The sequence below is a fragment of the Colletes gigas genome, unplaced genomic scaffold, assembly GCF_013123115.1.
Source record: "Colletes gigas isolate AHSC1104 unplaced genomic scaffold, ASM1312311v1 Colletes_gigas_Sc00043, whole genome shotgun sequence".
Classification (NCBI taxonomy): Eukaryota; Metazoa; Arthropoda; class Insecta; order Hymenoptera; family Colletidae; genus Colletes; species Colletes gigas.
In genome coordinates, this window is record NW_025106672.1 from 269,841 (window position 1) to 295,578 (window position 25,738).

Consider the following 25,738-nt stretch of genomic DNA (forward strand, 5'->3'; position numbering starts at 1 on the left):
ACTCACTGGACTACCAGTCTCCATGAACGCACTTTTACCCCGTTACTTAATCAGTTAACTCTGACGAGTATACTAGTCACGAAAAAAGTGTAAAATATTGTGTTATGACGAATATATTCGTCATGAGTATTGAGTAGTGACAATTTGCAATTTAAATTGCAATTTTTGTGAAAACTAAAATATTTAATTCCATGGTAGTTACTTTCTTGTTTAACCTTCAGTAATTCCAGCCCCTGGAATAAATTTTCGTACATCGATTTTTTTAATAGACTCACTGGACTACCAGTCTCCATGAACGCACTTTTACCCCGTTACTTAATCAGTTAACTCTGACGAGTATACTAGTCGCGAAAAAAGTGTAAAATATTGTATTATGACGAGTATATTCGTCCCGAGTAATAAGTAGTGACAATTTGCAGTTTAAATAGCAATTTTAGTGAAAACTAAAATATATTCGTAAACTTCAAGATGTTTTAAATATTTTGAGACCTGTCGAAGTGAAAGGAACAAATAGAAGTTTATAAACAATCAATACAAACAAGACCGCATATTGTATGAATTAGTTTTCGTAAATGTATCGTTATCTTTTATTAGTTATCACAGAAGCAATTACGGATTCATATACTGGTGTTCAACTTGCGAAGTTTCATTATGCATTGTACCATGCTTTGCTCAATACCATTCTCTAACAGCAAATTAAAGTAAGAAATTGATTTTTCATGTTTTTTTTCGTTCACATGCAAAATATTTATGTTAATTTAAGTAAATAAATAAATGTAAGTAATGAAATAAAAAAATAAAAATCATTTTATTACAACCTAATTTCATATTACGCATACTCTGTGTATGACGAGTATACTCGTCATCGTTAAATTTGTGCGACGCAATTTAGATACGCATTTTCCAAAGAGGTCGAAACAGTTAACTGGTCAATATAGATCGAGCAACGTTAGAAAATTTACTATTGTTATGTTTGTGGGCGTCCAGAACGGGCCTCGTCGGTAACCTCCTCCCGACCTTCTCTGAACGACTTGTGCTACTTCTTTGCCTGCGAATAGGACATGCAAGCATCCCCGAAGGCTTCTTTAAGCATATCCCATGTTTCCTTCGGCGTCTTGTTGAGTTTAACACAAAACTTCACCGCATAACGCTGTTCTAATGTTTTTTCCATCGTAACTACGACGAGGTCACTCTACAGACGTTCACGTGGCAGCACGTCCTAACCCTCCCAGAGTTCGGAGCCTTCGGAGGCGACTCCCCGTGGCATCGCTGGAAAGCCTAAAGGTTCCCCCCATTTTTCCCCACCGGTCGCAGCGCTGTGCGTTGTATAGACGCATCACAAAAAAATGAGGCTCATTACTTTCCGGACAAACCCTGTATACTAATCATATTTCGTTGCTTAGCAGATTCGGATAATAAAAACCGACACTAGAGTGTACACCGTTTTAGAAGACGCCTTGCGACGCTTCTAGCAAATCATGCTGTGTCTCCGCCATTTTGCATTTTATTTGAACAAAATAAATTACAAAATGAAATTGAAGTATATTCTAAATAGTCCTCGAAACCTTAAAAATATTTATTAATTCTTTATCATTCGAAATAATTCTTGAAAATCGGTTTAATTTCGGATTTCTACATAGAGGTCCCCCCTTAACACGTTCACTGCCAGATCAAAACCGTATAATATTCTGCACAAGTAAAATTTTGATTTTAGACCATTGTAAGCTACATAACCTAAAATTTGTTTCAGTACTTATTTTCGCAACCTTGTTAAAATTCACAAATTCTATTTAAATTTATTTCCCTCGACGTCTTAACTTGAGAATTAATTTTTCTAATATCATAATGGTAAATCCTGTCACCCATAATATGGGTCACGTGGCAGTCAAAGTGTTAATGGAAGTTTGATAGTAAAGGCAGCCGCGTAAATCTATTAGAACGGCTTTTAGATCATTTCGATCGTGTGGGATGGCCAACTCTAAACGAGGCCGAGTGGTGCCGGAAGCAGAACAGGTGGAGGTACACCCAGGGAGCAGGAAACACGCGAGATAGTAATGCAAAGTACAGGGAGTGCATCGGGCAGTGGAACGACTAATGCACTTAATATTCAGGAAATTGCGTGTTGGTTTGTCTCTTTCAAAAAGAGAAAGTTTTCTTTCATTTATTAGGTGTACAAATGAATAATCAAAATTATCTTAAGCAGTTATAAAATCAAGTTTAAAGTCAATAGATTTTCCCGCTCTTTTGCGGTCGTATAGTGTTGACATATAGCTAGTTAAAACAAAAGATAGTTTAGCGAAAGAGCCAACATAACCTTCAAACGTATTCAATTCTGTAGAGTCGAAAATGGCAACAGATATGGTGCATATCCAACACTGCATTCTTTACGAATTCCAACAAGGGAAAAATTTTGGTTTAAGCGGTTTAAAAGCGGTTCTCAAATTTCAAAAATTTATTGCGGGGAAAAAATATAATTTTTCGCCTTATACGTACTTCGTTAAATGCTAAAAGTTTTACTCGTAACATTATTTTCTATGTTTATAAATAACGAAGATAGTGATTTTTTAGAGAGTTTTTTCGTTTTTCACTTCATATTTTGAAATCAAAATATTTTGAAACGATGTAGGTGTACATCAAGATTATAGTTTCTTAATAATTTAATATTACAATTAATTCATACAAACAAAATAATTTATGTAAACGCGTGCGAAATAGTATTCAATGTCTATATTTTCCTACAGATAGCTGTTGTATAGTAGGGTGGACCTTATTTTTCGATTTACAAATCTGTTTCGGGACACCCCCTGAAATTGTGACAATACATGAAAACCTAACCTATGCAAAATCTGAAATAGATCGGACAACGGGAAAACGTGGGACATCGCAGTTGAAAATTTTGTATTTTTTTAATCCGTTTTTCTCCATTAAAGTGTATCCCTATCATACATTTCTGCACCTCTTTGAAATCGTCATTTTAAGCTTTATAGAAATATAGAAATACAATTTTGAATTTTTTATTTTTTATAGTCGTGATTCTCAAATTTCAACAATTTATTGCAGGAAAAAATATACTTTTTCGCATTATATTTACTCCGTTAAATAGTACAAGTTTTACTCATAACATTTTATTTATGTTTATAAATAACGAAGATATTTATTGTGATTTTTTAAAGCGTTTTTATGGCTTTTCGTTTGACTTCATATTTTGAAATCAAAATATTTTGAAATGATGTACGCAAAGTTTGTAGGAAGTTTAGATCGACAGCGACAAATTGATTAATTATTAAATTTTCTAAATCATGATCAAGAACTGCAATAGCAGCAAAATTAAATTTTAACAAAATATGAAAATATTCTTTTGACAAAAATTGTATTAGCAAATGTAATCATCCTTTGAAATTTCAAACACATAATTTTGATTTAATGCAATCATATATTTTTTTTTCGATACTGTTATAGAGCGTGAAGGACAAATTCAGCGATATACAAAACTGTATAAAATCTGTGAATTAAAACGAAAAAAAATGAATTACATGAATACAAAATTTTCAAATTCGATGTAGCACCATTTCCCATTGTCAGATTTCACTGCATATTCCTTTCTTACAATTAGTTTTAAGGATATTCATTTAATACTGTATATTCTCTTGCATTGATTCCATATTTTACAATTGAAATAAAAATATGTAAATATCTTCGTTATTTAGAAACATAGAAAAATATGTTATGAGTAAAACTTCTACTATTTAATGAAGCAAATATAATGCGAAAAAGTATATTTTTGTTCCGCAATAAATTTTTGAAATTTAAAAATCGCGACTTATAAAAGGTAAAAAATTCAAAATTTTGTATCTATATCCTTATAAAGTGTAGAAAGACGAATTCGAAAAGGTGCTAAAATTTAAAATGGCGATATACTTTAATGGAGAAAAACGTATTATAAAAATACAAAATTTTCAACAGCGATGTGCCACGTTTTAATTATAATATTAAATAACGTCTTAATTAAGTCTTAATTATAATATTAAATAAGTAAGAAACTATAATCTTGATATACACCTACATCGTTTCAAAATATTTTTACTTCAAAATATAAAGTGAAAAACGTAAAAGCGCTTTAAAAAATCACTATAAACATCTCCGTTACTTATAAACAAAGAAAAAAATGTTATGAGTAAAACTTGTACTATTTAACGAAGTAAATATAATGCGAAAAAGTATATTTTTTTCCTGCAATAAATTGTTGAAATTTGACAATCATGACTATAAAAAATAAAAAATTCAAAATTGTATTTCTATATCTTTATAAAACGTAAAAACTCGAATTTAAAGAACTGCTAAAATGTTTGTGTTGAATATTTATTTGCTAAATAAATACGACAGAGTTTCGAACTAAGTATGTATTTAATTAATGTGGTTTTACAAAACAAAAATGCTGTCCTTAGCTTGACGGTTTACTGCTAATTGAGCTTGAAGTTCGAAAAACAAAAACGAGACGCTCAGGTGGTGCAATAAACGAGTGTCCTCCTCAGGTAGAACTGACCTTTGCAAGAGAGGGGACTGCACCAATGGTATTTAAAAGCGGTGATTCGAGTCTAATCGACAAACAACGCCCTGGAGGCCCTCGAAAGCGCGACAACGATGATTTGGAACAACTGCTCGCTGAGAATGCGGCACAAACGCAAAGAGAACTTGCAGAATAGTTAGCAGTAACCCAGCAAACGATTTCCAAACGCCTACGTGAGATGGGAAAGATCCAGAAAGAAGGAAAATGGGTCCCGCATGAACTCACTGCAACCAACAAAAATCAACAAGTGGCAGCTTGTCTTTCTCTTCTCAATAAGCAGCGTCGAAAGTCTTTCTTGTGGAAAATCGTTACAGGCTATGAGAAGTGGATACTCTATGACAATCCGAAACGCAGAAAGTCATGGGTAAATCCCGGCGAAGCATCAACATCGGTTGCAAAACCCAATCGCTTCGGAAAGAAGGTTCTTCTCTACATTTGGTGGGATATCAAAGGCGTGATTTATTATGAATTGTTGGAACTGGGTGAAACAGTTACTGCGGGCTGCTACCAACGTCAATTGATCTGCTCGAGTCAAGCATTGGAACGAAAACGTCCGTATACTGGCAAAGGAGAACGTCCAGTGAAATTGTTGCATGACAACACCAGGCCACGTATTGCTTCCCATACAAAAGACACCATAATGAGTCTTGGCTGGGACATCTTGCAGCACCCGGCGTATTCACCAGACATTGCTCCATCTGATTATCACCTGTTCCGGTCGATGCAACACGCCTCATCTGATATGCACTTCCAATCAGTGGATGAGATCCGAAAATGGCTTGACGACTTTATCGGGTTCAAAAACTTAAAATTCTTCCGAGATGGAATTCATCAGCTGCCTAAAAGATGGCTTAAAGTTATAGAAAGTAATGGCGAATACTTTGATTGAACAATTCAATTTACTTTCTTTTAAAATAAACATTGGATGTCGCTGGAAAATTGGATTATTCATTTGTACACCTAATACAAAAACCATCGACGTGCATGTTGCGTTTCGCTTTTCGAGACAGAAGTCAAGAGGGTGCAGCTGTGTCCTTTCCGTGGCTTATTTAATAGAGATGGCGTGCAAGATCACTAACAATGATCACAAAATCACGATCATGCTCGTGATTGAACTCCATTCACGACTGTTGCGACGCAGGATAACGATTTGTCAGGCGCAACTGATCATTTGCGGTCGCTATTCGTCATACAAACTAATGTACGAAGGGTTGTGTTGGCAACACTGCCAAGAATCTACCAACGCGGGGGGGGAGTAGAGCCCAGCAGTATGGTATATGGCGGTTAGTAGCATAGCAACTGTTTAGGTTATGTCTTGTCGGTTGTAAATTGAATGATTAATTGTGTTTTGAGTTTAAATATACCTTTATATTCATATTATAAAAGTGCGTATTTTGTGGCTACCTCATCCAGAAAACACAACAGGTTGTGATATGGGATGTCATTTTTAAGGATGTTTGACACAGTTCCTTAACACTTATTTACACTTTAATTAAAATGTTGACTGTACAGATGGTGTGGTTGAGTTCTGAATAGTTTTTAAGTGTTGTCTGTTTGCTTGCTGATTGAGTTATCCGTGATGGAGTTTTGTAACTGTTTATTACGCACGATTAAGAATAATATGTGAAGGTTGGCGATGTGAAAATGTGAGAAAGAAGTGATAATGATTGCATCCTCCCTTCCAAACACCCTTGCAACGATGCCCTTGGAACGTCGGAACAAAGACGTCACTTGAAGACATTGGAGAAGGCTGCCGCAGTTTGTCGACAAGCAGGTCTACTTTCCCCAAATGTGCAGTTAGGGGGCTTATAGAAGTGAAAATTGAAGAAAGAATGTTTCCCTACCATGAACCTACCATGAATGTTGGGAATTCCAACAGTTATTTGCATACCCCTCATTTGGTTAATGTTATTTTAAAATTACTTAATTAGCTATTTGGCAAGTACCTCATGGTAAAAAGAAAATTGCCGTATTATAAACCCGTTAAGCACCGTACTTTGGGGCCATACCTGCCCCTTGGGACTGTGGACACCCACCCCTGTACCACCCTTAGTGGGCGGGATTTCGAATATCTGAAGACTGGCCCACGAGGGATAGACAGGAGTTTGTTTGGATAAACAAGGTTTCCACTTATTTTGGAATCTGTATAAAATCGTGGGGCATAGGACTTTCCAAATTAGAACATCTTAAGAACTCCATAAGAATTGAACTAAGAACATTGAAATTACATTGGGAACATATGTACATATTTATAAATAAATTCAGGTGTTTGTAAATAGTATTGAACTTCTATTTACTAAATAAACGGCTCCACGAACATAATGGGAGCCTCCGTGTTGAGCGTGAATCGAAGAAGAGGCCGATTCCGCGCTCGACAACGACCGTGATCCGAAAGATGGCGCTTCAGTAGCGGCTGCCACAGGCGTAGCAAGCGCCATCTAGTTAAGTCCCTAGTTTTAGTTAGTTTCTAGTTAGTTTAAGTAAAACCTAAGTCACTAGTTGGTAGTATTAGATTTAAGTTGGCGCACCCCCTTTCTTTCGGCCCAGCAGTGTGGCCAGATCTGGCATAATTGAGTGCATCGAAATCGACAACAGTGACGACGAACTTCCTTAGCGTCTAACGGAATGGTGGGGATAGCAGGCATACACTACCGCACGAGCCACGTGTACGTGAGCTCGGCACTTCGCACAACTTCGGTAAATCGATAAAGAACGCTAGTGTAAGCCTTTCCTTCTTGCTCTTGTAAAAGAGAAACAGCTGAAATACGACCTCGCGTTAATCGGCATACGATTCCAAATCTCGACTGCCCCAGCATTTTTACTTTCCGACCTATATGTAAGGTATAAGGAAATTTATAAAGTATCATAATGAAAAAAAATTTTGAAATTTTTTTTTAGCGGAAATACGCGTTTTGGGACCCCCTGATCATATTGTGACTATTGAAAAAAACGATATTTTTTTTGTTCCTATGCTATTAACATGAATGCATTAAACGACTAAGTGAATTTCAATAACGAAATAAATATTTCGAAATTTTTTTTTAGCGGAAATACACGTTTTAGGACCCCCTCATCATATTGTGACTACTACAAAAAAAACATATTTTTTTTTTGTTCCTATGCTATTGACATGATTGCGTCTAAACGGCTGAATGAATTTCAATGAAACTTAACATTTAAGTTTTAAGGTCTCATTATATTTTAAGCGTGATCAGTTCCCATATAATGATGATTATACGTCTGTAGTATTATAATTATTTCGATACATATACATCATTTGTAACAAATTTTTAAAGCGATTTATATAAATCTTAAGAAGGATTAAGATCAAATATACTTTTCTCCTATCTTTTCTAGAAAGGAAAAATTAAACGAAATCTTATGCATTGCATACCTACCTAAACCACATTAAAAACGTATTCCACAAATATTTTAGAATAATGTTGTTCAAAGCAGTCTTACTCGTAAAGGGTTAATTAAGGGTTAATTAAAATGAAAAACCACTCTTAGCCAGTACCGTGCACTCTACAGAAATAGATTACTACTGACTTTTCCCACTATGTTTTTTAATAACCGTATCAAATTGTTACACACAATCAAATGTTATATATTTGACTTAACTTTACATAACAAAATAATTGTAACGATAGGTAAAACAATAACGTGCACGCTACCGTTCAATGGAAACCACGGGAAGGTGGTGGTCACTTCCATCAGGAGGGAAATGTAAAAAATTGTTATTTCTTTGTAACATTATCACATGCCATATATTAGAACGTCTATATTCTTCTTTCCTTTTTTTTTGATTCCCCTCTAAATTCATTTCTGCAAAATGAAATATATTAAATTGACGTCTATATACTGCTATTCATTCAATAGAACTTTATTTCTAATTATTGCCTTTTAAAAACCTATGGGAACTGGGCTATCTGGGATATCTACGTCCTTTCTTCGTCCGGGCATTTCAACGGCCCATCGATGCGCGAGCAGTATAAACAAAACACTATCGCCACGTGCTCGAGCCACTGCTGTTTCTCTTGAGTCAGTTGAATTCGGTCGACGAGGACGAACATCAGGACAAATTTAAAGGTACGTGCCGTAGGTCATTCTGAGATATTTAAATTGAAAAAAAGCTTTCGCGTAATTTCTGTAATTTTCTGTTCTTTCGCTTTTCTGCTTTTATATCATGGAAACGGTTGTGAAATCGAAGAATAAGTGTAAGCGCGGTTTTTTATCTTCATGGATAAATGATCATAGATTTAAATCATGGATACGTGCAGTACCCCATGATAGAAGTCGTTTTTATTGTACTTTATGCAATAAGTCTTATTCTTGCGGTTCCTCAAACGTGTATAGACACGGAGAATCTGGGTGTCATAAAAAAAATAGTACTTCTAAAAGGACTTTTATGCCTCAATGGCTTGAGAATGATTATTTCAAGCCATGGTTGCATAAAGTCGACGGCGACCCTTATTCGTGGTTCTGTTCGGTTTGCAACAATCAATTTTCATGTCGATTATCGACGATTTATAATCATGCAGATTCTCAGTGTCACATTGAGAATTATAAAAAGAGTAACGATGACGCAGACAATTTGAATAATAATTTTACGACGCAATCCGAAGAATCGCCTCTGTCGTTGGATGAAAGGATAAAATCCGCGGAAATCAAATTTGCCAAATTAATAGCCGAAAAAAATATTCCGTATCGAACCGCAGAGACGATTCTTGAAGTTTTCAAAGACATTGGGCAAGATCCTGATGTCTTGAAACATATGTCGTTCGGTCGAACAAAGTGTTCAAATATTATATCAAACGTTTTGTATCCTTTAGAAACAAAATGTATTTCTAGTGTTTTACAAAACACTAAATTTTCTATTTATATTGACGAAACATCCGACTCGACCAACGAGAAATGGATGACGTTTCTTGTTCGTTATGTTGCACCCGAGACTTTGGATGTTCGAACGGAATTGGTAGAATTATTACATCTTGATGCCAGAAATTGTGACGCAGATAATTTATTTAAAACATTTGAAATTGCCATGATAGAAAGAGAAATTCCGTTCGAAAATATTGTCGCGTTGTCATGTGACAACGCTGCTGCTGTCATGACAGGGCGACACTCGTCCTTTATGACAAAGCTTGCAACAAAATGCAGGGACAAATTTTTGACTGTCCGCTGTCCGTGTCATCTGTCTGCAATGGTAGTGCGCGAAGCGTGCAATACCATTCCAGACATATGCGAGGAGTTGTTACGAAAAGTAGCAACTTTCATATACAGTAGTCCCAAACGTTCGGCTATATTCCGCGAATTTCAGCAATGTTTTCAAACAACCGACAGAAAAATTTTAAAATTGTGTTCTACGCGATGGTTATCGCATTATACATCCGTAGTTACACTTTTAGAGAATTGGGACTCTGTATTGCTTTTTTTGCAAGAATTGACAATAAGCGAGAAATCAGAGTCCGGGGAACGTCTGTTAATCTCGATGCAAAATCCAGAGGCCAAAGCATACCTCTATTTTCTAAATTACGCTCTTGAGTTTTTTTTATAAAGAACCCCGCACTAATTACATGGGAAATTTAATCCCGGTTAATCTCGTTCATTTTCACATATGTTGTAGCTTATGACCTGGTGAACAAAAAATGTAATAGGCAAAAACGTCTGTGATGGATAATTATTGAGATACAGCTAATCAAACGGCAAATAGAAAAGTTACGGTAGGCTTGCGCTACGCCTCACTTTGACTTTGACCAGCGGTCTCTCTCCGCTTTACCACCTCGCTAGTAGTTCCCCCTCCACCGCACCGTCGATCTGTCAGAAGTGGTGAGGGACTACGCTGCATGAGGGATCTCGCGGTTAGCTAGCCAGCCGAAAGCTATGAAATCGTTGCCGATGCTGGAGGACGAAATCGACGCTAACACTGTAGTAATACATTCCGCTGTCCGATTGCTTAGCGCAGCACGCGCGCTCTATTTTTAAACTGTTACATTATGGCATATAGAAATCGAACTTGCTGCTATGTTTGCAATCGTAGTTTTCGTAATCGACAAATGTCGCGAATAAATGGCGAAGAAAATGTTATCAAAAAGGAAATTGCAATTCTTAGACGCCACCGATTAGGTTCTGAACCCATTGATATAGGGGCTGAAAGTCGGCTATGTTTTAATTGTAATTTATCTATTGAGGATGAAATAAAGCAAATAAATCGCGATCCAGCTTCTTTAAGACTGAACATTGTTACTCAAACCCGAAATAGTTCATGTATATTTTGCAATTCCTCTGCAAATGTCCATCGGCTTTCTCTAGAATGCAGGGTAAATGTTTTCGTTATGAAAAATATTTATATCCCTGAATATGTTAATTGCTGTAATCGACATTTAGATAACAATGGTCATATTTTACAACCATTACTTTCCGCCTTGCGTTACATAAATAGACCATTTGTAATAAAAGGGCAGCAATTGCAAGCTTTTCTACAGGCACTTCGAGATGTAGCGAACAGTAAAAGTTGCTACGACAATGAAAACTGTTTTACAGATGATGATTTTAAGACTGTAACACCTATTACAAAAGAACAGTTTCAGGATCTGTATACATACTGCGATCGAGTGCCTCAAGAACACGGTTTCCGAAACATTAGTAAAAAAGACCTTTTGACTTTTTTATATAAGTTACGGCAAGGATTATCTGACGAATTTCTTAAAGTCATTTTTCGATATTCCTCTAGACAGTCGGTAAGTTTAGCTATTACCAAAGTTCGACAGTCTTTATTACAAAGATTTGTCCCGATGAATATTGGTTTTCAAGCAATAACTCGAGATGAATATATAACGAATCATGTTACGTCTTTTGCAAATGAGTTATACAATTCTGAACCGAGTATTTCAAAAGTAATTGCTTATATTGATGGGACTTATTCGTATATTAACAAAAGTAGTAACTTTCGTGTTTTACGACAAACGTATTCCGTACATAAAGGTCGACATTTGGTAAAACCAGCGTTAATAGTTGCTCCAGATGGATATATACTGGCTATTCAAGGACCATACTTTTCTGACTCGCGAAATAATGATGCTCGAATGTTAAATAGCGAATTTGAACGCGACGTGAATGATATGAGACAATGGTTCCAAGATGGCGATATTTTCGTATTAGATCGTGGGTATCAAGATGCCCAACCGTTACTACGTGAATTAGGCATTCATTACAGGATGCCAGCCTTACTTGAATGCCATCAGAAACAACTATCTACCGAAGAGGCAAATGAGTCTCGATTGGTGACGAAAACAAGATGGATAGTTGAAACTAGAAATGGGCATATTAAGTCTATTTTTAAGTTTTTTAACCACATAATTAATATGCACCATATTCATCATCTTGGTGAATTTTATAATATTGCAGGGGCTATAATTAACAAATATCACCCGCTAATTTCAATGGAAGGCGTTAATACAAAATTGGCACAAGAACTTCTTCATAAGTCCAAAGAAGTTAATGTTGTGCACGCACGAGTTGAAATTGAAAGGCTGTGCTATAGAAATGCAATGTGGATACATTTAAATGACGAGCATTTACATAATTTTCCGCACCTGACCTTAGAATATTTACGAGATTTGACGATTGGAACATTCCAGGTTCGTCTGGCACGATCTTACGTTCAGGATAAAATGCAGCGTGACGACACAGAAGAGTTTCAATTAGATTCGCTCCTTGACGAACCTGGTCTCATAAGGGTACGAGTGTTTTCACGGTTTAGAAATGCTACAAAACATCAAATATTTATAGCATACAACATTCTTGAATCAGATGGTGTAGACGATGATACCGAGCCAATTTTAGGTTATTATTGTACCTGTAAATCTGGTGCAAGGACCCTTGGTACATGTTCACATGTGGCAAGTGTGCTGTGGTACCTAGGGTATGCAAGGTATCAAGACAATGTTCGTTATCCGTCTTCGTTATTGTTAGAAATACTATTAGATGCTGCTCACAGACCACCGCAACAACATCCAAACGAGAACTTCAATATTGCTAATTCTGACTGAGTTGTCCTTAGTAAAGTTCGAGGAAAGCAGCTTTCTGAACGATTCGGATGATTTTTAAATATGTTGAAGTCATCAACATATGGAATAACCTTTTACTATACATATACGTATGTTTCGGTTGGCCACAGTTTTCGAATTATGCGAAAATATGTTTTAATGTTAGGTGAACCTGTAGAAGGACCACTCCCTGATAGTTTTTGATACAATGTTTTTTAATACCTCTGTATATATAAAAAAACTATATATAATATCAATATAAATATAAAATATAATATAAAACTGTAGATATATAAAAACAGGAACAATGGCAAAAAAGCAGTTGCTTGCGAAAATACTGTATAACGTTATGTCAACGTTCTGTACGATTCGTAACGATTGTACTGCACTAGTATGTAATTTTACCCAGGAGAGAATCCTTTTCAATGTATGTATACAGATGAGGCGGTAGCTTTTCTAGAATTGCACCCTATCTTTGCTTACCCGCTTCTAGAAAAAACAAGGAATAAGGAGAGTTGCGTCCTGCCGATGCGAGACAGCGCGAGCCTACCGTAACTTTTCTTTTTGCCGTTTGATTAGCTGTATCTCAGTAACTATCCATCACAGACGTTTTTGCCTATTACATTTTTTGTTCACCAGGGCATAAGCTACAACATATGTGAAAATGAACGAGATTAACCGGGATTAAATTTCCCATGTAATTAGTGCGGGGTTCTTTAGCATTTTCTTTCAAACTCAAGAGACAAGAATTCATTTGCTTCAAAAGACTGCGGCAGAACTTTTATGCGATATATTACGCAATTTTCTGAAACCGCAGCTTTTGAAACACATGGCTTTAGTCAGAATGATGAGTTTTTCTGTAGTCGAAAATCAACTCCCATTTAATAGTATAAATTTAGGAACAGAGTGTCTTAATTTTCTGCATCAACTGAATGCAGAAGGCAAGTCCGACATCGTAGAAACCGTAAGGAAAAATTGTTTAATGTTTTATATTACAGCTGCAAATGAAATTCTTCATCGATTGGCAATCGATGACGAATTTCTTAGCAACTTGTATGTTTTTGAACCCACTTTTATATTAAATGATACAAATAGAGACATTTCCTTCAGAAATGTTCTCTTAATCGCTAAGAAATTCGACGGTTTCGACGAAGAAGGACTGCAAACAGAATGGTCAGTATTGCCTTTGGAATTTACAACGAAAAGTAGACAGACGCTTATCGAGATGAAATTCGATGGTTTCTGGAAAACAATTTTATTAACGCGAAATTTGGACTATAAAATTAAATTTCCTGAATTGATGAAATTAGTAAATACAATTAGATCACTTCCAAATTCCAATGCCGATGCAGAAAGATTGTTTTCCATGTTACCTGACATAAAAACAAAGAAACGGAATAAACTTTCTTCGGCCAGCGTCAACTCTATTTGCGTTGTGAAATCTTCGTTAAAGGCGCAGAGGGAAAACTCTCAACCCATGGAGGTAGATGACGATCATCTAGCTCTATTGTATTCCAAAAATTTATATCATAGATTTGCTAAGAAGCAAAAGTGTAATTTAAGATTAAACGCAACATATGACAATAACTTTGAGAATTTTCCCGCTACGTCATATGACGAAAATTAAGGTACCGATTTACTACAGAGCTTTTCTCTAGAGAGATTTTTCTCTCCAGAGAAAAGCTCTTTAGTAAATGCGTACTATTAGGCTGCAATGACAGTATAAACGTTTTCATGCGACGTCGCGGTAGACTGGTCTTGTTACGTCAACGGTACCGCGACGTAGGCGCAACAAGGTGTGATGCATGTATGTGCCATAACGTCACGCGAAAGCGCTTACACTGCAACCGCAGTCTTGTTAGTGATGTCCAAAATATTTTTTTTGGACATCGCTAATATGTAAATAGTCGTTCAATTTGTCTCGCGTTGTTACTTTTTTTACGTATTTCGCTTGCTGTAAATACTATTCTGCTTGCTCTAACTATCATTTTTTTTCTTCATTTATTTGCTTATATTTTGCCGTATATTTTTAGTTAGTGAAATTGCTTGCTGTAGATAGTGTGGCTATGACGTAGAATGTCGCGCCTTGTTACACTTACGTCACGGTACCGTAAGAGCAACAATGCACGACATAACGTGCCAGCTTAATCGCAAACGTCCTATCCCGACATCCCATCCTTTGGAAATGTAAACAATTATATCATTTTTCCATTTTTATGGCTCGTGTGTATATTAATAAAAATTAATGCATTCACGAGTTAGTTTTTCATTATATTGTAATTTCATTACATTAATAAAAACATTTTAATATACGGCATGTGATAATGTTACAAAGAAATAACAATTTTTTTCATTTCCTTCCTGATGGAAGTGACCACCACCTTCCCGTGGTTTCCATTGAACGGTAGCGTGCACGTTATTGTTTTACCTATCGTTACAATTATTTTGTTATGTAAAGTTAAGTCAAATATATAACATTTGATTGTGTGTAACAATTTGATACGGTTATTAAAAAACATAGTGGGAAAAGTCAGTAGTAATCTATTTCTGTAGAGTGGACGGTACTGGCTAAGAGTGGTTTTTCATTTTAATTAACCCTTAATTAACCCTTTACGAGTAAGACTGCTTTGAACAACATTATTCTAAAATATTTGTGGAATACGTTTTTAATGTGGTTTAGGTAGGTATGCAATGCATAAGATTTCGTTTAATTTTTCCTTTCTAGAAAAGATAGGAGAAAAGTATATTTGATCTTAATCCTTCTTAAGATTAATATAAATCGCTTTAAAAATTTGTTACAAATGATGTATATGTATCGAAATAATTATAAAACTAAAAACGTATAATCATCATTATATGGGAGCTGATCACGCTCAAAATCTAATGAGACGTTGAAACGAGAACATAAAACTTAAATGTTAAGTTTCATTGAAATTCGTTCAGCCGTTTAGATGCAATCATGTCAAAAGTATAGGAACAAAAAAAAATATGTTTTTTTGTAGTAGTCACAATATGATGAGGGGGTCCTAAAACGTGTATTTCCGCTAAAAAAAATTTCGAAATTTTTTTTCCATTATGATACTTTATAAACTTCCTTATACCTTACATAGGTCGGAAAGTAAAAATGCTGGGACAGTCGAGGCTTGGAATCGTATGCCACTTATCGCGAGGTCGTATTTCAGTTGTTTTGTCTTTTACAAGAGCAAGAAGGAAAGGCTCACACTAACGTTCTTTATCGATTTCCTGAAGTTGTGCGCAAGCGCCGAGCTCACGTACACGTGGCTCGTGCGGTAGTATATGTCTGCTATCCCCACCACTCCATTAGACGCTAAGGAAGTTCGTCGTCACTGTTGTCGATTTCGATGCACTCAATTATGCCAGATCTGGCCACACTGCGGCCCAGTTCTTTTCGACGCCTCGATAAAGCTAGAAGTAAGGAAACGGCATTGTATGTAAATAAAGGCTTTAGTTAACACAACAACAGAACTGAACTTTATATATCTGAAGACTCTCCCAGTACGAACCTATCCACCACAGTTCACGTTAACTGTGATTAGAGATGGCGTGCAAAATCACTGACAGTGATTTATCGCAGTGATCACAAAATCACGATCGTGATCCGAAAGATGGCGTTTTAGTAGCGGTTCACGTTAACTGTGATTGTTAGTGTTCCCACTAACTCCACTCAGTGGAAATTTAAAGAATTACAAATGCACCAAATTTTAACACGTTCACTGCCAGACCAAAATCGTATACTATTCTGCAAAAGCAAAATTTTGATTTCAGACCATTGTAAGCTACGTAACCTAATATTTGTTTCAGTACTTATTTTTGTAACCTTGTTAAAATTCATAAATTCTATCCAAATTTATTCTTTTCATTGAGAATTAATTTTTTCTAGTATCGTATTGGTAAATCTTGTCACCCATACGTGGGTGACGTGGCAGTCAAAGTGTTAATTGTTTAGTAATGTAGTCTAAGCAATGAAAAGGGCTGGGTTAGGTCCGGGTTATTATTTAAAAATAACAACATAGATAATTTTGATGGTTTTAAATTAGTCCAGCTTTTGAAAATATCCTTTCACCAATTCATCTAATGTTTCCTACTTTGCATATTAAAATATATGGTAGGTCTTTACTCATAATAGCTGCTTTAGCTATAATTGGCTCTTCTAATAATATAAATCTTACTCCCTTCACAAAGGAAGACATTTATTAAAGCCAACCATCATTTTGGCACCAGATGGATATATTTTATCCATTTTGGGTCCGTATTTCTCAGATTCGTCTAACAATACTCGTTAATGAATTCGAAAGAGATGCTCAAAATCTATGTAACTGGTTCCAGAATGGTGATATTTTTATCATCGATAGAGGATATAGAGATGGTATACCTTTTTTAACGCGCTTAGGAATTGTTTACAAAATGTCTGTTTTTCTGGAGAGAGGTCAACAACAGTTACCTGCTGTAGAAGCAAATGACACTCGGATTGTTACAAAACTGAGGTGGATCGTTGAATCCAGAAATGGACATTTTAAAACTATTTTTAAATAGTTCACATTTGGGGCCTCTTCTATTTATAATATATATCAATGATATCTCTAAGGTATTCCATCACTCTAAATTTTTATTATATGCAGATGATCTTAAGATATATAAATGCATTTATAATCAGCAAAGTGCTCAATCAATTCAAGATGACCTTTTCAGGCTTCAGAATTGGTGCTCATTAAATAAATTGTCCCTCAATTTAGATAAGTGCCATACTGTTAAGTTTAGTAATAAGAAAAATAATATCGTTATAATTATACTTTAAATGCAACTGTGCTTGCCTCTCTTAATCATGTTAAAGATCTTGGAATAACTTTCTGCTCTAACTTATCCTTTAAAATTCATTACGAAAAAATTATTGTGCAAAGTCTCCGGTCTTTGGGACTTATTCATAGGGTTTCCAGATATTTTGTTAAAACCAAAACACTTAAAATTTTATATTGTGATTTGATTTGACGAGACCTATTCTAGAATATGGCAGTATAATTTGGTCTTCTTATCACAAAACGTACATAAATGACATTGAGAGAGTTCAACACAAATTTCTTCGTATCGTTGCTAGATATAGTGGGAGACCCATGCCTTTTGCGTCTCATAATTATGATAACTTACTTATTAATACTAACCTCCAAACACTGCATAGTAGAAGAAAAATTGCAGATATCATGTTTGTAAGTAAGCTAATCAAAGGTCATATTTCGTGTTCAACAATTATTCAATTGTTTCCTTTGTACATACCATCTAGATATTTAAGAAATCACTTTTTATTTTACTCTGAAAGTTACCGCACTACGTTTGGATCTCAGAATTGTGTAAATAGAATGATTAGTAATGCAAATTTTGTACACACTAAAACAGATTTAACTGAACAATCATTAGAAAGTCTAAGATTATCCTTGCAACATATTGTAAATTAATTTATTTTGTTACATTCACTAAGCGATAATGTTTGACTATGTAAATCCACATCTGTAGTTCCTTGCATATTACATCTTTGTACTAAAGGGTTTAATACCTGTTAATAAATGCATGAATGAAAAAAATGTTGAATCACATGTTTAACGTACAGAATGCTAAACATATTGGAAACTATTATAGAATATGTGGTGCTATCATTAATAGGTACCATCCTCCTATCAATATGCAAAGTGCAACGATTGAATTAGCTAGAAATATGCTTCAACGAAAGAATGACGTCAATGTTGTTCAGGCACGAGTGGAGATAGACAATCTGCTATACCGAAATGCTCAGTGGCGGAGACTACATGATCAAGTGCGTGATTTTTCTCAATTGGATATTGATTACTTGCGAGATTTGATTATTGGTGTATATCAGGTCAATCTCGCACCTTCTTATATTCAAGATAAGCTGCAAACAGATGGTGACGATGAATTACAGATTGACACTTTGTTGGTAGATAACAGCCTTATAAGACTAAGAGTTTATTCACGATCATACCAAACATCAAGTTCTTATTTCTCATATTCCCAAAAATGAACTGGAACTAGAAGAGGAAGTAATATATGGTTACTACTGTACCTATCACTCCGGTGCCAGAACATTGGGTACATGTGCACATATTGCAAGTGTTTTATGATTTTTAGGATTTGCTCGCCATCAAAGGTGTGTCAAATATTCAGATGGCAATTTTCTAAATACGACCAGAGATGCTGCTAATAGGGACCATCAAGACAATATGAATGTTGAGACCAGTGTGCAACAGTGCTTCTTACACTCAAATATGCTCAAACGTGGTAGTCTAGAACAAGACACACTATTATTGACTTTTGCTCCCTCGTATCTCGGAAACTGTTCAATTTACGAGCTTGGGACCATTGGAACTTTTCATCGAGACATAATGAACTGCATCGTATCAAAAGTTCAGCTAATTTAACCGGGGGCCATTTTCCATAAGATCTGTGCGGCGTCCTTTAACACATTGACTGCCACGTCACCTATATATGAGTGACAGAACTTTTAACAGTAGAACTGTAATAATGAATTCTCAAGTTGAAATATTAAAGAAAATAAATTTTAATAGGCTTTGTAAATTTTAATAAGGTTACGAAAGCAACTACTACGACAGCTTTTAAGTTGTGTAGTTTACAATTGCCTAAAATGAAAGTTTTGGTCTCGTAAACAATTTTAGGATTTTAGACTGGCAGTCAACGTGTTAAACTGTAGCATTTAAAAAAGAAGCATCATGCACGGAGAAAAAAAATGAAGCATACAAAAAGCAGTTTTGTATTATTACGTCAACTGTTAAATTTAATAAAGGGTTATTAATGTTGCGGTGTTTTTCATGGATTGGAGTTGGCAATTTGATATAGATTGACGGAATAATGAATGCAAAAAACGAAAATTTAGAAGAGGCAGTTGCGAAAATGGGGCTCGAAGAAGAATTTATTTTGCAATAGGACAACGACCAGTGGCACATAGCTAAAAGAAAAACAAAAAAAATTGTTGAGAATTCAAATATTAAATTAATGGAATGACCAGCAGAAAGTCCGGATATGAATCTAATCGAGTACTTATGGAGCGTACTGGATTCAAACGTGCGATTAGAAAAACGGCAGAACAAGAACAATAGCTTTAATTATTTACGACTGGCGTTTGAAAATATTGATAAACATTGTAAATCAGATAAATAGCATTCCACGATGTTTAAAAGCAATTATTGCAGCAAAGGGTGGCCAACGTAAATATTGATTTTATAGTTTTATATATTTTATTTGTCCGCTTATTTTTGTCCCTCGATAATTAATCAACACATTCGTTAAGTATACCTTATTTCAACATAAATGTAAATATTACATTTGAACTTTTCATCAAGACATCATGAACTACATCGTATCAAAAGTTCAACTAATTTAACCAGGAGCCATTTTTCATAAGATGCGAATCAAAAGGAAGTAGGCAATTAACTCTAATCTCCAAAATGTCTCTTCCGAAGATATCTCAGCGGATGATAGAGATCGCGAGGAACGGAAAAACAACGCGACTTTTGATGTCGATCTATCTTATCGACAATGGAGATGACGCGGGCGAATCACGCGACGACTCGAGCGAGTCAAACGCGAACCGAAATAATCGCGAAGACGTAGTCTCGAAGAGGTAAAGGTAGACCGAGAAAAATACTCACAGAAAGACCTCGACAAGAGTATAACATATTGGAGGGGCTGAAGTACATCGGAAAAGCTAATAACAATGACAAATTCATTATCTACTCAGACTCTATGAGTGCACTTACTGCCCTTCATGTTACTGAACCCAGAAACCCTATTATTAGACAAATTATTGAGAAGTACAACGAAATTCTGTCAAACAAACAAGCTACTGAAATTTTGTTTGGGTGGGTTCCATCACACATTGGGATTGCGGGAAACGAAAGGGCTGACACAGTCGCAAAAGAGGCCGCTAATTCACCCCGTCATCCCCTCAATACACCTATCCATCACAAAGAAGTCTTCAAATCATTTTTCAAGATTCTCAAAGAACACTGGAATCTGTCCTGGAAAAGTGGCCATAAGTCACACATTCATCGTACCAGGAATAATATCTACGAGATTAGTCCTGCATTATCGTTCGACAGGAGGCACCAAGTCGTTTTAACAAGGATAAGGATTGGCCACACAAGCCTAACACACGCCCACCTATTGGAGAAGAAAAACCCTGCTAGACTGTTAATTCGATTGAGCATGTCACTACCTCTTGCCCGAAATGCCAATGGGAGAGAACATTCTACCAAATTGATGGAAACTCCAGAGAAGTAACCAGGACTGCAGATTCTTGCAGAGTACTACAATTTCTTAAACATATAAACATAGTTCATTTAATTTAACTTAATCTCTGTGTATAGCGTACCTTATATTTCTATGTTAAACGTATAAAATTTATTCATTTTATATAACCTGATTGTATATCAAACGTTTGTAAGGTATTGTGGTTGCTAATGACCCTAATGGGTTGATGCAACAGTAAAAATTAAGAGTATAACACGGTACAAGTACTATACAGTGATGACTTGATGGCTAGGCACGCCGATTGGCCGTAGCGTAATAGCGACACCTGCTCTTTCCCGCGATCTCGAAAAGATAAACAATATCAAGTCTTATGTTAGAAACATTTTCGAGATCAGGGATCTAAGCGACGTAAAATGCTGACTAGGAATAGAAATCAATCGTTCCAAACAAGTTATACAAATGCACCAGCGAGGTTGTATAGAAGACCTACTGGAACGTTTCGATATGTCAAATTGTAAACCGGTATCGACTCCGTTAGACTTAAGTAGAAAGCTGCGAAAAGAAACTGAAAATTCGGACGAAGATCGTAAAGATTTGCCATTTCGAGAACCATTACATTCACTTACAGTGAGTGTAAAAAGTATTCGTACACTAGTCAATTTGAACAAAAACTTTGCAGAACTTTGTTTATTACGAAAGTATGTTAACAAAAACATACATACATATTCTTAGAAATCTCTGGAACAAATGTCATTAACAACAAATTATTTATTTATATTTATTATGAAAATATTAACAAATTTCCAGAAATTGACCTAAAATATACGCGTAATAAGTATTCGTACAGTCTTTGATTCGTAACATTCCACATAGAACGATTACAAGATAATCCATGATACGTAAACATACTTAGCATCAGTATGTCTGGGGACGCTGTCGGTATAGGTAGTATCCTGAATTCAAACATTATCAACGAAATTATCAGTAAAATGGGACGAAAACACAAGGAAACCTCTGAAGAAGAAAGGAAAATTGTTATAAATTTACATAATAAGTGTAAAACACTGAGTGAAATGTAAACGAATAATAAATGAGTATACTGGCCGATGGATAATTCGAAAAATAAAGCAAAATCCAAAGATAAGTGCGGTGAAAATCACAGCTGAACTTAAAAATGATCTGGACATTAATGTATGTGGTAGCACAGTGCGTAATTTCTTACGGGATAGAGGATATCACGGCAGAGTAGCTCGTAAGAAATATTTCGTAAATGAAATTAATAGAAAGAAACGATTGCAATTCGCGAAAAAGTACGTTAATGTTCCTATGGAGCACTGGAACCGTATTATATTTACCGATGAGAGTACATTTAACATATTTGGGTCAGATGGACGATGTACAGTATGGCGGAAAAAAAATACCGAGTACGAAAAAAGAAATTTGAAGCCGACCGTAAAGCATGGAGGAGGATCAGTCACAGTTTGGCAGTTAGGCTCTATGAGTGCGAGAGGGTTTGGATCCCTCCATTTTATCGATGATATCATGGATCACAAAATGTACATCGATATTCTAAAAAAGCATCTTCAGGTTAGTGCAAATAAAATGCAGTTACAGGGCAATTATATATTTTTGCAAGATAATGATCCAAAGCAAAATGCTTATAATACACGTCAGTGGATCCTATATAATGTGCCGCAGCAATTAAAAATCCCTCCACAGTCTCCAGACGTAAATGTGATAGAGCACTTATGGAGTCATCTTGAAGAAAAAATTCGAGACCATCACATTTCTTCGAAACAAGATTAAAAAAATGCACTTTTAGAGGAATGGAACAAAATTTCTAGTACTATAACCAAAAATTTAGTAAATTCAATGCCGCCAAAGGCTTAAAGCGATTATAGAATCTAAAGGAAATCCCACTAGATACTAAAATAGCAAATAGACTGATTTTTGTTACGTTTATGTACTAAAATTTATAGTTTTTGTTGTAAAATTAGAAGTGTACGAATACTTATTACACGTATATTTCACGCCAATTTCTGGAAATTTGTTAATATTTTCATAATAAATATAAATAAATAATTTGTTGTTAATGACATTTGTTCCAGAGATTTCTAAGAATATGTATGTATGTTTTTGTTAACATACTTTTGTAATAAACAAAGTTCTGCAAAGTTTTTGTTCAAATTGACTAGTGTACGAATACTTTTTACACTCACTGTATGTATTAACTTACCTGGTAGTAGCTACCAAACCCGACATACAGTTACCGAAGAAAGTATCCACACACCGCAACACGTTCAGTTTAGACAGGAAAAACTTTGATTATAGAAGGCTAGTTAACTATAGAAAACACATATGCAGCTAGGGAATTAACTCAGCTTTCAGATAGTATGAATTTTATTGTAACTTAAATAAAAACACAACAGACAAATCTCAAATGCCGAATGAAGTAAGAAAATCAGCGAGAAGAAAATATTCATACAGAATTTTGTTTGTTTGTGAATCAGTCATATTTATAGTAATTAATATTTTGTAGGATACCCGTTATTATTAATAATCACTTGTAATCGCCTGGGCATAGATTCAATTAAATTATTTGTTACATTTTCCTCCACTTTTTTGCCATTCCTCTTGCAATGCTTTTTTTAAATCATTTTTATTTGTGATTTTATATTTTTGCAAACGATGTTTCAATTCTCGCCATTATATGCTCGATTGGATTTATGTCCGGTGATTGCGGAGGAGTTTCCAGAACGTGAGGCGTATTATACAGTGGGTGTTCGGCCACTCCTGGGAAAAATTTTAATGGAGGATTCTAAAGGTCAAAAGAAGACGAAAATCAAGAATACTAATTTGTTGATGGAGGCTTTGTTAAAAAGTTATTAACGTTTAAAGTTCCGCCTATACTGAATTTTTTTCTAGAAAGTGGGTAGGATTTCGGGGGTATGTCTATTCACCAAAAATTATTGTAATTTACCCCCGCAGCAGAAAATAATTTTTCCAAAACGATTTGAAATTTTTTAATTTTGTCGAAAAATATCACACCTCTAATTTTTTTCTCGAAAATGGATAGGATTTTGGGGTTATATCTATTCACCAAAAATTATTATAATTGACCCCCGCAAACGAAAATAATTTTTCCAGAACGATTTGAAACTTTTCCATTTCGTCGAAAAAAGGGATACCCCCATGTCGATTTATCTTAAAAATTTGTTTTTCATTTTTAATAAATTTGCTTCACGCTCTACAGAAAAGTTGTCTAATACGTTTTTGTAGTTGCCCATTTGCTCTGCTTCAGAAAAAAGTTTCATTGAAATATACATATTTATTATTGTAGGCGCTGCAGTCATTTGAAAATTGGACCAGTTTTAAGGGGTTTTTCTCACTTTACGGTGTCAAGGAACAATTTTTTCAATTTTGTTAGAATTTCTGCAGATTCTCCACTAAAATACGCGTTGTTTGCATTTTAAAAAATTAAAATCCTCCAATCCGTTCTGGAGTTATGACATTTTAAAGATTCGCATTTCAGGGTAGCATTCCTAACCTCACATTATATTTTCAGAAAAGAATCTTTTTTTCGAAAGTACGTAGGATTTCGGGATATGTCTATTCAGCAAAAATGCTTGTATTTGACCTCTGTAACAAAATATAATTTTTCTATAATGATTTGAAATTTTTTTATTTCGTTGAAAAATTTGTCCACTTTCTCAATTTTTTTCTCGAAAATGGTTAGGATTACGGGGGTATGCCTATTCACCAAAAATGATTATAATTGACCTCCGAAACCGAAAATAATTTTTTTAGAACGATTTGACAAATTTTTTTCGCCGAAAAATTTTAGCACCTTCCCGATTTTTTTCTCGTAAGTGCGTAGGATTTCGAGGGTATGCCTATTCACCAAAAATGATTGTAATTGAGCTTCACAACCGAAAATAATTTTTCCAGAACGATTTGAAATTTTTTAATTTAATTTTTTAATAACTTTTTAATGAAGTCTCAGTTGAGAAATTGATATTCTTAATTTTCGTCTTATTTTGGTCTCCAGAATCTCCCATTGAAATTTTTCCCACGGGTTTACGTTTAAACACCCGGTATGTACGTTTAAAGGACCGCTTTCTTTAGATACGCACCAAGGCGTATATCGGTGTCAGAAAAAGGGGAACTACAAGAGATAATCGACGATTTACTTGAAAAAGGTATTATTAAGCCAAGCATTTCCCCATACTGTTCAAGGATCGTGCTACCACCAAAAGGAATGATAAAAAGGGGATAGTGTCAATTTAAGTCCTGTTATTCAAGGGATATATCTTCAAAAATATTCTTTTCGTATAATCGAAGACCAATTGGATAAACTGTACGGTAAGGATATTTTTACCAAACTAGATCTTAAAAATAGCTTCCATCAACTAGATATTCACCCAGAGCATACACGATATTTCGCCTTTGCTACACATTCTGGACAATATAAATCTGTTAAAATGCCATTTGACTCTTCAGAAGCGCCTACAGATTTTTAAAAAAAGTTCCAAATATTTCGACAACTGTGTAAATGCCCAAATGCTGCGCTGGGATTTTCTGACGCTATTCCTACGAAACAAAAAGCATACGATATAACGTTTATTATATTTGCACAATAGTGACGGTAATCCATTTTATTATCAAATATGTAGATAAGACTTGATGAAACGAAGCTCTGCAATAAAACGCGATGTTATCGCGCAACGATAATAACAAGTGTATCGCATTATTCTCTTGGACCTACGTGTGGCGAGATACCTACATACTTTGTAATCAACGAAAAAGAGATCCATAAAGTCAACGATAA

The 25,738-nt window shown here is 35.1% G+C and overlaps 2 protein-coding genes across 2 annotated transcripts in view; one reads left to right on the forward strand and one right to left on the reverse strand.

Moving 5' to 3' along the window:
- LOC122403059 (V-type proton ATPase 116 kDa subunit a1) overlaps nucleotides 1–25,738 on the reverse strand; it is a 123,940-nt gene that overhangs the window by 49,930 nt on the left and 48,272 nt on the right. The gene's annotated exons all lie outside the window — the stretch shown is intronic.
- LOC122403027 lies at nucleotides 10,881–12,618 on the forward strand. Its single transcript, XM_043406305.1, has 2 exons — nucleotides 10,881–10,887; nucleotides 10,955–12,618. The coding sequence occupies exons 1-2, from the start codon at nucleotides 10,881–10,883 to the stop codon at nucleotides 12,616–12,618; spliced, it is 1,671 nt and encodes a 556-aa protein (XP_043262240.1).